At 36.7% G+C, this 15645-nt stretch overlaps 2 protein-coding genes across 3 annotated transcripts in view; one reads left to right on the forward strand and one right to left on the reverse strand.

Annotated features, from left to right (window-relative positions):
• Positions 1-14398, forward strand: part of LOC127933594 (calsyntenin-2-like) — a 175943-nt gene extending 161545 nt beyond the window's left edge. The window contains exons 12-17 of one of the 2 annotated variants that reach the window (XM_052530680.1): positions 1334-1542; positions 2030-2197; positions 3489-3634; positions 4416-4539; positions 5671-5858; positions 13510-14398. In XM_052530680.1, coding sequence (XP_052386640.1) covers positions 1334-1542; positions 2030-2197; positions 3489-3634; positions 4416-4539; positions 5671-5858; positions 13510-13704 — 1030 coding nt within the window. In that variant the 3' untranslated portion in view covers positions 13705-14398. Of the gene's footprint in view, positions 1-1333; positions 1543-2029; positions 2198-3488; positions 3635-4415; positions 4540-5670; positions 5859-6299; positions 8119-13509 lie in introns of those variants that run through there. The other variant, XM_052530672.1, reaches the window with a different exon arrangement.
• On the reverse strand, positions 9723-11251 carry LOC127933605 (complement C1q-like protein 2). The gene is made up of 3 exons (XM_052530691.1): positions 10923-11251; positions 10419-10544; positions 9723-10288 (listed from the first exon to the last, which is right to left on the reverse strand). The coding sequence occupies exons 1-3, from the start codon at positions 11188-11190 to the stop codon at positions 10008-10010; spliced, it is 675 nt and encodes a 224-aa protein (XP_052386651.1). The 5' UTR covers positions 11191-11251; the 3' UTR covers positions 9723-10007.
• Positions 14399-15645: the final 1247 nt, after the last annotated feature.

Genomic DNA, 15645 nt, shown 5'->3' on the forward strand with positions numbered 1-15645 from the left:
TAAGACACTTTATTTCCCCCTTCTCCTTGCATACTAGCTGTAATGAAGCTGGAGAGGTCTGTGTGCGAGTCTGTTTCAGTCCATGCTTCAGCACCTTAGTCTTAATCAACACTGCTTCTGACTGCCATACCAACCTCTTCAGCTGGCATCAGGAGGAGGTGGCACCAAACTGAGCACACTGCTCATGTTCTCGCAAATATATTTTGCCAACTCGTTACTTTAAAACAAACTATGTTTCGGCATCATTAATTGGTCCCATGATGGATTTCACCTGTGAGGTGTGACTGTGCTTGAAGGTGACAATGACAGCCTGAAACAAAAGTTAGATACTATTTTCATCAACTGTCCAGACACTCACTTGAAATAGAGACTTTGTGAGTGTGAGTGCACTTTTATGGGCTCTTATTCAAAGTGAAATACAGACTATATTTTGGGAAGCAAGAGTGTTTAATATGTTGCAGTGTTTGTCTGCATAAGGTGTGGGGGGAGGGGGGTTAAATATATATATATATATATATATATATATATATATATATATATATATATATATATATATATATATATATATATATATATATATATATATATATATATATATATATTAGTATTATTATTATTGTAATTATTCCTTGATATTTATTGTATTCTTTATGAATACTGTATGTGAGCCTCAGCAATGTAATTTACATAATTATTTGTTAATCATAGGCTTAGGGGGAAACACACACACACACACACATTTTCATATTTTTAACCAAAGGAAGCCAAAATGACCTGTGTGCATTTGCCTAGTTTGCCTAATTTTTTTTTTATTTTATTCCTTAATTAAAATTTTAATTGCTTTCATTTTAATACATTTTCCATTTACTACTTAAAATGTTGGTTTGTGCTGACAAAATATTATCCTTGTAAAAAGGTTTAAGTATTTACCATGTATTTCCCAATTTGCCTGCTCAGTTTTATCTTTATTTTATGTCATTATTCAGAAGTTTGGACACATCTAGATGATGATGAAATGTTTCTGATGATGAAAATCACAATGAGTTGGCGTGTCCAAAACATTTTACTAGTTCTGGTCTCATTCCCTCATAAATATGGGTAAAATCTGTCAAAAACCATTGTTGGGGTTAAATTAGACTTAAAGCAATTTCCACAATAGTGTAGACAGGACAGAAGCTGATGTTTTGAACACGACTTATCCAATCAGAGCTGAAACTCTGTTCTAAAATAGTTATTTCCATGTCAGTCTGTGGCCTTATGCGTCAGTTCTGCACCTCCAGTGTTACACTGAAAAAGTCACTTGTTTCCTTCCTTTCTATTTTGCAACTTGTAGGTGTTTTGGTGAAGATACGTGCATCTCCATTCCAGACATCAGAGCGATGGTGATGGTGCTGCCGCCCAGTGAACCTCGGATCACCATTGCTGGAGTGGAGCGGCTGGTTTGGCCTGTGGCTCAGCTCCGAGCCCCTGTCGGGGTGGCCCTGTTCAAGGACATACACATCATTAGTACCGTCACCAAGACCGACGCCACCCTCAACACAGGTGATAGATGACTCTCTTTCACAGCTCAGATATTAACATGATCTCACTGCTTTGCATTCATCTATTTCAGAGGTGCCAGCATTGCACATTTTGCCCGTAATGTAATCGTGTAAACGTTTTAGAATATTTACTGAATTTGCTTCCCACGGATTCCTCCCAGCGTCTTTTTTTTAAAATAAAGATTTAGTCTGTTATTATCAAGATTATAAATGCCTGCTGCTGGTTATTACACTGACACTGACCTTAAGTCAATTGTTTTTTATTAGTGTCCTTTTTCATTTAAAGTTCAACAAAAGTGTCCGGCTTCTTTTATCGAATGCAGAGCCAGGGGTAGTGAAACAATAAATCATCGAAATAAAATTCATACACAATCAATAGCTGTTTGTGGATACGGCAGGAGGTCATATATATATATATATATATATATATATATATATATATATATATTCGCTATTGTGTAACTGTGTGTGTGTGTGTGTTCGTGTAGCCTGGAGGCCTGGTGTGCTGGAGTTGATGCATAACCTGGATTATTGTGATGTGCTGGTGATCGGAGAGGAGCTGGACCCGCAGCGGGAAAGCCTGGAGATCCACCACAGCTCTCTCTTGGGCAAACATCTGGATGCCACCAACTCTACCTCTGGCATCTCCATCTACGGTATCGACCACGTGTCTTGATCTACTATACAGCCATCTGCTTCTAGAGTGTCTCTCATAATCTCTTTTTCACTCGACTTAACCATGAGCCTTTCATTTATTGTTTATCTACAGCTTATGACTTTCTATCTTACACGAGTTCTACATGTAGAACATATTTAAATCTAGATCTTTAATGTATCTGTAGATGTTCACTTCTGCAACCTTGTGTTTATGCAGTCAATCCAAAAATGAGAAATCTGTCATAATTTACACATCTGTGGAACACAAAGGGAGATGTGCTGAAGCATGTGACAGTGAATGGGGACCATTCCAACATGACAAAAAAAACAAACAAACAATAAAAGCAATAAAAGATCTCCGTTTGACGTGTGTCATACAGGTCTTCTGAAGCCAAACCAAAGATTAGTGTGAGGAACAGACTGACATTTAAACCATTATTCACTGAGAATCTTTTTACTATCTGTATCCATTTGAACAGAGACTCTGTTACTGACATTTACATATTATGTGAATTACATTTCTATCTGTTTTCAACTACGCAAAGCTATTTTATGGCTTTAGATGGTTTGGATTTGGTTTTTATGTTTTTAAAAGCAGTCACACACCAAGGCTGCATTTATTTAATCAAACGTAAATATTGTGAAATATTATTGCATTTTAAATAACTGTTATATATTTGAATACGTTTTAGCGTAATTAATCAAGTGTGATTTATTCCTGTGATGGAAAAGCTGAATTTTCAGCAATCGTTACTCTCATCTTCAATGTCATGTGATCCTTCAGAAATTAGTTTCAATATTCTGATTTGGTGCTCAAGAAACATTTCTTTTTATTATTATTAATACTGAAAACTGTTCTGCTGCTACTATTATTATTTTTTTATTTTTGGAAACAGAGAAACAATTTTTCAGGATTCTTTGATTAATAAAAAATAATTTACATTTATCTTTGGCAATTAAAAGTATTATGCTTCTGTTTAAAAAAATAATAATAATTACTGACCCAACAATTTTGAACAGTAGTGTATACAATAAATCTTGTGCCTTTAACCCAGATCCTCCTCAAAACTCTTGAACAGATCGCTGCCTCTATCAATCATAGTGTACATTTGACTTTTTGCAAGCACATTCAAATCACGATGACATTTCATAAAGTGGCTGGAGAGTTATTAGAGAAGGACTAAGACCTCCTACTGGTTCAGGGACTCCATGTTGAGTGTCTCCCAGGCCTCTGTAGCTCTTTTGTCTGAGTAAACGGAGTTCCTGACACTGGTCTTTCTTTGGTCTCAGGTGTGGACTCCATGGTGCATTATGAACAGGCCATCAGGCAGGTGAGGTACCGTAACTGGAAGCCTGGCGCTCTGTCTGAGAGAAGGTTCCGGCTCAGTTGCTCTGAACTGAATGGACGCTACACAAGCAATGAGTTCAACTTGGAGGTCAGAGACTGCCTTCATACTCGGCATGGCTTCTTATTCTTTTTTTTTTATCATCCATTCACTTCTTTCAGCTTTTTGCACTTTTGGACTTAGTACTTAAAAGTTAGCTGTGCACTTCTGACTCTTGATTTCTGATTAAGAACTGTCCAATAGGACAGAAAAAGACTGTTTGATTGACATATAAAGTGATCAACCACAGTTTTTGTTTTTTAAAATGGTAGCCTGATTAAATAATGGCTCATCAGTCTTTCTGAATGACTGTACAGATTACTCCATGTAATTTAAGGGAAATTGGTCTGCATCAGTGGGAACACTCGAGACCAAGCTACCATGACACAGTACTGCAAAAAATTAAGTGCAGTGTAAAATATCCTATAATTCACATATTTAAATCTCAGTGCTTCAAATGGGAGTTTTTTACTTTACTTTAATAAATACAGTATTGAATAGGATTATATTAGATTTTCAGTTGTATTATATTTTTGTATTTTTATATTATTGTGTTATTATATTAATCATTAATTCATTATATTTTTATTTTTATAATATTTAATATTTATATTTTACATTTTATATCATAAAACGGCTCACAAATGTACAGGTCACTTTGTGATCAGTCCCTATGTAAGCATAATTTGTTTATTTATTTATTTTAATTAGGATGCAGCAAAGCTTTGCTGAAATCTCTTGACCTGGCCATAGTGTTATGGATTCAAAACAATGTGATTTTCATTCTCCCGGTTGTCTCTCTGAACTACTTTCTGTTTGTCCCGCCTCTCAGATTGGAATAGTGCACAGCTCAGAGGCCATGGAGCATGTCAATCACATGGCCGTCCAATCCCAGTTCATGAGACCTGTGCATCATCCACTGGTGGTTCATACTGTCAACTCTGATCACATCTCAGGTAAAGTCAGCCATGATGCCTTTTCCAGTTCACCCAATCCTGGACATGCAGTCATTTTACCCTGTATGATGCTATTGTGTTGAAAATGAAACTGAGTTGATTTATCTTCTGAATAATGTTGTTCCTTTGTTAAACCATCTAACTGAATTGTGAAAAAGTGGCTTTAAGAGGACAATCAATGTGTTGCAAAAACTATTAATGGGAGATTATATCTTACAAAAAAAGCAAATATTCACACACATGCATGTACGAAACCCGCAGACAGATGACAAGTCTCTTTAGACTGTACTGTTGGTTTTAAGAAGCTTGGGAAATTACACTTAATCTACCAGCTCACGCACACACCAGGGACACCAGCGATCTCCCCAAGGGTGCACAGAACACAGCTGACTGCAGTGAGATGGAACATTCTGCTCTCTGGACCGAAGAAAGAAAGAGGTAGAGAGATGACGGGGTGCAAGACATGCTGCTTTAGGAGAGACATGGAAAAACAGCAGGTGGCACTGTGACCTCACGCTCCCAATCCTGCTCTTGCTGACTGCAAGGTCTCAGTAAACGACACTGTTCTTAAAGTGAACTGTGTGAAACTATCCTCCGCTGTTAGCACGGCTAAATAAGCTTCACTTCGGCCACCTAGTACAGACCTCCCTTAGGAACACTCTGAACGACAGTAATCCAGGATTCTATTGATTTTTATATGGCTGTGTGAGTCATAACAATACTATGAATATACATAATTGTGGGATAGAGAGACTAGAGCAATAAGGCTAAGTTCACACTACAGGACTTAATAACTTAATAAAAAGGGAAAATATGCCTCTAACACGGAAAGGATGTTGGTATTCTTGCTTGTATGAAACTCTTGCTGCAACAGTATGGTATAATACAGTGATCAGTAAATAATTACATTGTTATTATTAATCACAATAACAATTTAAATGGTTTGTATCAACTTGATTAAATAATAATAGAATTCAGCTGCTTTTAACATGTTTTATCAAATATGGATATGGAATTATAAAATATGGAATTATAAAATCCCCTTTGTACAGTAACATGCCACAACTTTGCAGTTTGGTTGAACTAGATCAAATAAAATAAATGTGTGTGTCTTCACCCACGTGTCATTAGGTACCCCTCCTGCTGCGACTGTGGTAATTGTAATGTGCATTGCCACCCTGGTGGTCATTGTGGTCTTGGGCATCTACCGCATCCACATCACCCACCAGGACGGTTCAAAAGAGGATGAAGAGGGAAGAAAAGATCCAGAGATGGACTGGGACGACTCCAATCTGAACATCACTGTTAATCCCATGGAGGTCAGTATGTGCCTCGTTGGTAAAGACCAGTGTTTGGGAAACTGCTTTGAAAGTCGAGGTCTGGAGGGTGGCCAACATCGGTCCTGGAGATCCACAGTCCTGCAGATTTTTGCTCCAACCCTGATAAAGACTCACCTGCCTGTAGCTTTCTAGTAACCCTTAGACCTTGATTAGCTTGTTCTGGTATGTTTTAAACAGTTCACGGTAGCCAAATGCTTTCAAAGTCAATGGCTACCATCAGCTGTTGGTTCTTTAAAAGATCTTCTTTTGTGTTCATCAGAGGAAAGAAGCTCATGCAGGTTTGGAACAACTTGAGGGTGTATAAATGATGCCAGAATTTTCAATTTTGGATGAACTATTCTTTTAACAATAACAACACTGCTAAAGTTTTATTTCATCATGAAGATGGTCTATAAAGCATCATTCTGTTGTTGGTTGTAGAGCATTGATGGGGCTCAGATCGCTGAGGAGGTGAGGGAGGAGGAGCCAGAGGAAGATGAAGATGAAGAGGAAGATGAACTGGCAGGAGAGCTCTCTAGTGCTGAGTATGAGGACAGTGATGAAGAGGAGGCTAGCATTCACAAGGGAAGAGTGAAAGGAAAGCTGGAGTGGGACCCATCTACGTTACCCTATTAAAATACACACACACACACACACACATGTGCATACACGTACACACAAGCAGGATTCACATGCAGACATAGACTTATGCACACACACATACAGACGTACACATGTATACATAAAACACTCGCATTTAATGCCCTCTCACACACCTACAGAAGCCAGATTTTTTGCCTGAAAAAGTTGTGACACATCAGCCTGACTCCTTCCAACACCCACAAAAAGCATCCTGTAACGCCATCAGCTGGTCAATATTGGGAATCGCACCCTTCAGTCCTGCAAAGCCTGTATGTACTTCAATAGTATAAGCTGTAGTGTTTCAATAGATTCACAAAAAGGAAAGATAATTAGACACAATGCAATTATTTGTGAATCAACACCTCTGGGATGTTTTTATATTATTTCCGTTCACTTTTTTTGTCTGTTGATTAATCAGATTATAGTCTAACATCATGCTGCTTTCTCCCTTTCGGAAACACTAAACTAATATTTGACAGTGCGGCTATGCCTTCAGCATTTGTTGTCTTCAGAGTAACACTGAATATTGCATTGATTTGCGATAGTAAATACCCCAAAGTTGTTTTTTGCAATGAAAATATATAATGATGATATTTTCTTCATTTGAAATCTAGCGGATAGGTTTTTTATTTTAGATCCTCCGAGAGATTTTGAGACGGTTCTGTTTCAACAAAAGTTATATAGTAAAGAAATAACATCAAAAAATCGGGGGGTTGGGGGGGGGTTCTCTTTGGTAAAATAAGAGGAAGCGTGTCTGTACATTTTTATATGCCTGTCTTCTGTAAATAGGGAACTGTAGAGTAGTTGAATGGTGACTCAGATTTCTCACGTCCTCCTGCATCCCTCACACAGTCTGTCTGTGTCCACACTTGCTTGCTGAAAAGGAAGTTTCCTTCTCCTCTGTCTGTCTGTCTGTGTTATCTCTCTTTCATTGTTCATGGTGTCCTCACCTCAACTGCGGATGGGTTCTCCCTCACTTCACCTCAGATACGTTTGTCCGAGTCTCTGTAGACAAATACACTTAAAGGAAAGCAAATAGAAGAAAATTGTTCAACGGTTCTAGTCTGGTGCTATTTTGGTGTATTGTGAAGGTTTTTACTAACCTCCCCACAGTCAACAGTTCAATTAAATCTTTCAGAAAAAGAAATGAAATAGACATGTAAGTAAACTACTGACAAATGCAAAATCTTTGAAAACGGAGGCTTTTGACAGTGTTTTGTTTTCTTATAGAAGTTTATGTAAAACCAGGGCAACTGTTGATGATATGTCCATTTATGAATATGTGCATTGAGTTTCATGTATTGTCTGTTGCAGTGGTTAGGATTTCTCATGCCACTGGATAAAATGTGCTTGTGATGTCAGCCTTGTGAGACATCCCGTTCCCCCTCCGTCCACCTTCCACAACTTTCAGTCCTAAATTTCGCTGGTCCTTTTCACCATGTGTTATAGAACAGAAAAAAAAGAAACTTTTAAGAAGATTGACCCTGTAAAATCATGTAAGACTATTCTTTTGTATACGTTTCTCTCCTTTTGTTTTGTAAAGTGTTTTTGTTTAACTTCTTTGATGGTCACTGCAGCACTTTCTGTACATTGACCAATAAAGACTTTCCTTAGAATGCGTGAAGGTGTCTCTTTCCCAGGGGCGTCAGACTGGGGGGGGAGTAAAGGGTACCGAGTACCCAGGGCCCGAGGCGGAGGGGGGGCTTAGAAGTCAGCTTTCTATACATACATATACATGCACTATCATTTGTAAAGCATTTATTTACAAATAAAAAAAAGTTCCTGTGAAAAACTAAACTTGTTTGGCACTGGTTTGGTATATAAAAAAATTCATTTTCATGCTGTGCAGGGCTCCACCAACCCTCTCAAATCAACGTAAATGGTACGACCCGCAGTTCAGGTGCTTCTGCTGCGGACCTGCGGTGAATCAGTTAATGAGACAGGAGCTGGAGTTAGGAAGGAGTTAGGAAGACAGGGGAAGAGTCATGTCTTTCCTTAAGAAAGGAAAATCAGGGGCTCAAAAAGGAAAAGAAGATTAAAGAGAGGAAGGCAAATGGGGGCAAGCAGAGCTCCAAATGCTTCATCGAGCACTGTCATTGTTTTAACATCAATATCTACTCTTGGAGGAGTTCTACCCAGAGTCAGAAGTATATTTCCTGTATATTTCCCTCCATTGTCAAAATTTAACACCTGCGAAAACACAGATCGTTAGCGCCTATTTTAGCTACCGAATTGTTATGCAAATGAGCTCACGCACGTTCTTACATTAAGTACAGGATTGTTCTCAGTTTAATGCACATCTTAATGATTTAAAATGACTTATTTTAAAACGTAATTCAAAGACTGAATGTCTAGTTTGGTGGTTCGTGTACCCTGTGATTCCATAGTCTGCATTTATTTTAAACAGACAAATAATCAGCAATTAACTTGTACTTAGACTACACTTGAAAAAAGGTATTGTGACAATAAATTATATTTTAGCAACCATTTGAAGCCATATATTTCAGACCCTGCAGCAGCAGGCCCCTCATCATGGCCAGATGAAAGCAGTGACAGTGAGGTTTATGTGACAGTGAGACTCACTTAGTAATTAGTAATTAAGTGTTAAGAGGAAATAAGCAAAATAGGGATAGTTCACCCAAAAATGAAAATTGTCATCATTTACTCTCCCTCAAGTTGTTCCAAACCTCTATGATTTCCTTTCTTCTCTTAAACACAAAAGAAGATATTTTAAAGAAGGTTGGTAATTAAACAGTTACTGGTCCCCATTGACTTCCATAGTATTTTCCTACTATGGAAGTCAATGGGGTCCATCAGTCGTTTGGTTACCGACTTTCTTCAAAATATCCCACCCATTGGTATCACTATGGTATTTGGTACGGGGTCCCAGCAAGATTGTTTGTACCCAGGGCCCAAAATTTGGTGCTACGCCCCTGCTCTTTCCTATTCCAATGATAAGTATTCTACTGTTGTGTACAGTTTGAGGACAAAACTGCTTATATATTAAAACATATTATATGTTATATGTTATTTGTTCACAGATGAAGACAGAAAGCCTTAAAAGAAGAGTCGGTACATCCAGTCATTATGTTTATAGACTGTGTCATCAAATTACTTGTCAAGTTTGTTGATTTACTTTGTCTAAATCTCTCTGTAGAAACCTTTTTCTACATGCAAATTAGTTAACAACAAAGCATGAAAATTGAGAATCTAATGTGTCAGTTTAATTTATTAAGGTAACATAAAAAAAGGACAATAACAAATGTTCAATTATTTGTGTAAAATGCGTATACAGTAGTGATATTTCGAGAATATTTAAAATGGTCAGAGGTACGCAAATTACAAATAAAAATTGGCTATTGTACACCAAAATGTGTTGTAAAATATCCACAGAGGGCTGTTAACCATGCCATTGAATAATAGTATTATATACAAATGTGAAGGATACACTGGCTAATTACAAAAAAGAAGCAAACTGTTAAGTTTGTTAAAGCTTTTATAAGACCATTAAAGAGAAAAAAGTAATTGGCCACAAAATGAAGTGTGGTCATTTTCATTATCAAAGACCCATGTATTTTCCCGGAGGCGCATGTAGACGTGATCTCCTTCCGCTAGAGTCAAAGAGATTGAATTAGATCCTGTTTCAAAGCGGTCACCTAGAGGATGATTGTAAACTGTTATCATCTGTTGTCCATTTTTTAAGAGTCTTAGACCCATAGCTTTAGATGAGCGGTTATGTCCAGAGAAAGTGAAGAAATAGACTCCTTTAACAGGTGCTGTGAAGATTCCTGTAACGTACACAACAAATAACAATAAGGTTGTTATGCTCGTGTAATTACACTGATTGTTTTGAACAAGCGTAGTTTTCAGATTGTGATGTAAAACTCAGTGTTCAGACTCCGTATAAAGAACACATACCAGTGGTTGGATTGTAAGCTCGTCCTTCATTTACGAAGACATCTTTGTAAACAAGAGTTATCTCGGTGTTAAAAGGTCCGAGGTTACCTATGGGTCCAAGTGTGGCAGCAAATGCCACCTTATATTCTGTGTGAATCAGAGATCATATTTTATAAAAAAAAGAAAAGAAAAAAATCATGCAAACTACTGTATTATATTACAATTAGATGCACATTATATTTCAATTATTTCCATTGGTTATGCAGCAGTTTATACAGTTTGTTATAAGATGTTTATGCCGATGGTAAACGATAAACTGAATTACAATAAGCATGTGTTCCAAAATTACTTGGCATTCATCTGCCATACTTATGATCAACAGTAGGGCGGTGAAATGTGTTGAATAATAATAATAATAATAACAGATGCCTATCTATAGTATGTCTATGCCTATATATCTATAGTCATTTTTATGCGCAGATTTTTTTCTTTTCAGTTTGTGAATGAGAACGGACAAGAAGGTACCTCTTCTCTTGAGCTGCTCCAGCTGCTCCTCAGTGACCTGCAGTCTGTTCCTCAGAGACCTCACAGTGGACCTCAGCTCTGCCAGCTCAGAGTAGATCCCTGAGAGAAAGTGTTGCTCAAACTCACCAGAGGCCGAAAGAGCACTTCTTTCCTCTGCATCCAAATGCTCAGTCCCCTCAGCCAGCACCTCTCTCTCTTTCTGTGGGACCTCAGACATAGAGGCAGAGCTGAACAGAAGCAGCAACAGATACAGAATGGTGCGGGACATCTTTAACTTAAATAAGATTCTGCAGTCACACCACTCGAAAACTTTCCTATGCTTTTCCTATACTGGCTACTTCCTTCCTACTACTCCTGATATATCCCTGGTGGGTTGATGTTTAACTCATGACACATTTTATGAGGAAATAAAGAAAATATTTGTCAGTACTTATTGCAGATAATCACGTGTAAAATGTGGTTAATCTATTAGCAAAACAGTTTATGTTCATATGGAATATGTATACTGATGGATCAACATATCAGTTCATATTTTTGACTTACAGAAGATAGGCTATATGCAATATACTTTGTCTTTTATTAAACAAAAAGATTAAAAGAAATCGAACTAGTTATTAGGTAAAACGTGTCACACGTGCAGAAAAATAACGAAAGTCCAAAGATCATCAGAATGTTTTACTGTAAATCATTCTGATGATCTTTGGACTTCGTTATTTTTCTGCAAGTGTGACATGTAGATAATAAAAGACATACACTATAATAATTAACAGTAGTACAAACAAGGGGGAAGTAAATATTTAAAGCCAATGTAATACACATTTCTAATACAAACAGAATAAGCTGTGAGTGACACCATTTGTAAATAATTTTAACAAGGTTTTTTTTTGCTTCCCTTACAAAAAAGAAGTTTATTCAAGTGTGCTATTAGTATACTTATTTTAAACTAAAAATAGGAAAGTATGCTTTATGTACTCCTCAGAAATATACTTAAAATTACATTTAAGTATACTTGACTTAGCCTATACCTACAAAAAAGTATATTTCTAGAATCCGTGTTTTCATTATTATATGGTAGAGGATGCTAGTACACATCTTCTGCACAGGATTTCCAGAAAAAAAAAAAAAAAATCAAGTGAAGAAGAAAAAAAGAAACACCAAATACAAGCACATGTAACACAATCATCTAGCATGAAAGAGCATCAAAACTGTAATGTTATGGAATAAAATGTTGACCGATGAAGACCTAATAATTACTGTCAAGCTTTGGGGTGTTGATCGACATTTTGATTATCATTCTGAATCCAATTCATAGACTTTTTTTCAGCTTTTTGTAAAAAAAAAATTTTATTTCTTTATTTTTTTATGAAACACATTAACGTGTTTTAAAGAAAGAATGCATGAAGCTAGAATAAAATGTTTTTGTTTACAAGCAGAAACCCTGTTCTTCCTTTGGATGTTTTGGTATGTTTTCAGACATTCATATAACAAAATATATACAAATTAAAACCTAAATAGGAACATAGTAGTATACTTAAAGTATGATGAAGTTCACTTAAAGAAAACTTATGCGTATACTTGCAGCATAAAACTACTATACTAGTAGTTTACTGAGACTATACTTCAAGTGTACAAAGTATTTAATTAGTAAACTATTAGTATACATATAAGTTCACTTTTAGTATAATTGAAGTACAAACTACAAACAAAGAAGTAAACTAGTTGTGTACTCAAAGTTTGCTACTGTTATACTTAAAGGATACTTTAAAGTATACTTTTATATACTAGAAAGTGGGCCAATTTAGTCCCAAGGAGTATTGAAACAGTGCACTTACAAGTATACTACTAGAACACTGATATATGTATACTTGCTACTTGAAGTATACTACTTTTTTTTGTAAGGTTTCTCATGGAGCTCTTTAAATAAAAAAGGTGCTGTCACACCAACCATGCCCTATGATCTCCACCAGACTCTGACTTGTCACAAATCAATAGTACTATAACGTATTTTAAGATATGTCAGTGCAAGTGGGGACAACCAACCAAATTCAGTATGGGAGTCACATATACACAAGATACATGCAAGTTTCTCCTTATGGAATAAATAAAGTAACTCTGTCTGACGATGAAAATTATCATTTCAAATTATTTAAAAAGACAAAATTATTTAATACAAAGATGCAGGTTTAATATTTAAAGCCATGTAAAACCTCATGGGATAGTAAAGTGTTCATCAGATATACCCTGAAAATCTGGTTGGAAGTAGTAAGTCATCTGGATACTTTTTGTGGCTCTCCAGGAACGATGTTGGCCACACCTGCTCTAAGTCGTGATTTTTTAATGTATGTGTTGTACAGTTAAAAAAGCATAATTTTTCTTCTGAACACACAACAAATATAGATTGTGAAGAATGTTAGTAACCAAACAGTTCACAGTAGCCAAATGCTTTCAAAGTCAATGGCTACCATCAGCTATTGGCTCTTTAAAAGATCTTTTTGAATGAACTATTCTTTTAACAATAACAACACTGCTAAAGTTTTGTTTCATCATGAAGATGGTCTATAAAGCATCATTCTGTTGTTGGTTGTAGAGCATTGATGGGGCTCAGATCGCTGAGGAGGTGAGGGAGGAGGAGCCAGAGGAAGATGAAGATGAAGAGGAAGATGAACTGGCAGGAGAGCTCTCTAGTGCTGAGTATGAGGACAGTGATGAAGAGGAGGCTAGCATTCACAAGGGAAGAGTGAAAGGAAAGCTGGAGTGGGACCCGTCTACGTTACCCTATTAAAATACACACACACACACACACACACACACACACACACACACACACACACATGTGCATACATGTACACACAAGCAGGATTCACATGCAGACATAGACTTATGCACACACACATACAGACGTACACATGTATACATAAAACACTCGCATTTAATGCCCTCTCACACACCTACAGAAGCCAGATTTTTTGCCTGAAAAAGTTGTGACACATCAGCCTGACTCCTTCCAACACCCACAAAAAGCATCCTGTAACGCCATCAGCTGGTCAATATTGGGAATCGCACCCTTCAGTCCTGCAAAGCCTGTATGTACTTCAATAGTATAAGCTGCAGTGTTTCAATAGATTCACAAAAAGGAAAGATAATTAGACACAATGCAATTATTTGTGAATCAACACCTCTGGGATGTTTTTATTTTATTTCCGTTCACTTTTTTTGTCTGTTGATTAATCAGATTATAGTCTAACATCATGCTGCTTTTCCCTTTCGGAAACACTAAACTAATATTTGACAGTGCGGCTATGCCTTCAGCATTTGTTGTCTTCAGAGTAACACTGAATATTGCATTGATTTGCGATAGTAAATACCCCAAAGTTGTTTTTTGCAATGAAAATATATAATGATGATATTTTCTTCATTTGAAATCTAGCCGATAGGTTTTTTATTTTAGATCCTCCGAGAGATTTTGAAACGGTTCTGTTTCAACAAAAGTTATATAGTAAAGAAATAACACGTCCTCCTGCATCCCTCACACAGTCTGTCTGTGTCCACACTTGCTTGCTGAAAAGGAAGTTTCCTTCTCCTCTGTCTGTCTGTGTTATCTCTCTTTCATTGTTCATGGTGTCCTCACTTCAACTGCGGATGGGTTCTCCCTCACTTCACCTCAGATACGTTTGTCCGAGTCTCTGTAGACAAATACACTTAAAGGAAAGCAAATAGAAGAAAATTGTTCAACGGTTCTAGTCTGGTGCTATTTTGGTGTATTGTGAAGGTTTTTACTAACCTCCCCACAGTCAACAGTTCAATTAAATCTTTCAGAAAAAGAAATGAAATAGACATGTAAGTAAACTACTGACAAATGCAAAATCTTTGAAAACGGAGGCTTTTGACAGTGTTTTGTTTTCTTATAGAAGTTTATGTAAAACCAGGGCAACTGTTGATGATTTGTGCATTTATGAATATGTGCATTGAGTTTCATGTATTGTCTGTTGCAGTGGTTAGGATTTCTCATGCCACTGGATAAAATGTGCTTGTGATGTCAGCCTTGTGAGACATCCCGTTCCCCCTCCGTCCACCTTCCACAACTTTCAGTCCTAAATTTCGCTGGTCCTTTTCACCATGTGTTATAGAACAGAAAAAAAAGAAACTTTTAAGAAGATTGACCCTGTAAAATCATGTAAGACTATTCTTTTGTATACGTTTCTCTCCTTTTGTTTTGTAAAGTGTTTTTGTTTAACTTCTTTGATGGTCACTGCAGCACTTTCTGTACATTGACCAATAAAGATTTTCCTTAGAATGCGTGAAGGTGTCTCTTTCCTATTCAAATGCTAAATATTCTATTTACTTTCTCTAAATCCTTTTAAATGTGTTTGTAAAACCTTTTTCTAAATGCAAATCACTCAACAACAAAGCATGACAATTGCACTTTTTTAATTACAAAAAAGAAGCAAACTGTAAGAAGCACAAATTAAGTTTGTTAAAGCTTTTATAAGACCATTAAAGAGAAAAAAGTAATTGGCCACAAAATGAAGTGTGGCCATTTTCATTATCAAAGATTCACGAATTTTCCCGGAGGCGCATGTAGACGTGATCTCCTTCCGCTAGAGTCAAAAAGACTGAATTAGATCCTGAATCATAGCAATCACCTAGAGGATGATTTTAAACAGTTATCATCTGTTGTCCATTTTTTAAGAGTCTTAGACCCATAGCTTTAGATGAGCGGTTA

Source organism: Carassius gibelio, chromosome A2, assembly GCF_023724105.1.
Source record: "Carassius gibelio isolate Cgi1373 ecotype wild population from Czech Republic chromosome A2, carGib1.2-hapl.c, whole genome shotgun sequence".
Taxonomy (NCBI): domain Eukaryota; kingdom Metazoa; phylum Chordata; class Actinopteri; order Cypriniformes; family Cyprinidae; genus Carassius; species Carassius gibelio.

What these genes read in the sequence shown, in the direction of transcription:
- LOC127933605 (XM_052530691.1), bottom strand. Translation starts at nt 11,190, where the DNA reads ATGTCCCGCACCATTCTGTATCTGTTGCTGCTTCTGTTCAGCTCTGCC. An exon ending in GGAGCAGCTCAAGAGAAGAG is followed by an intron (nt 10,545 to 10,922) that starts GTACCTTCTTGT and finishes TGATTCACACAG; the next exon opens with AATATAAGGTGGCATTTGCT. An exon ending in AGCTTACAATCCAACCACTG is followed by an intron (nt 10,289 to 10,418) that starts GTATGTGTTCTT and finishes TGTACGTTACAG; the next exon opens with GAATCTTCACAGCACCTGTT.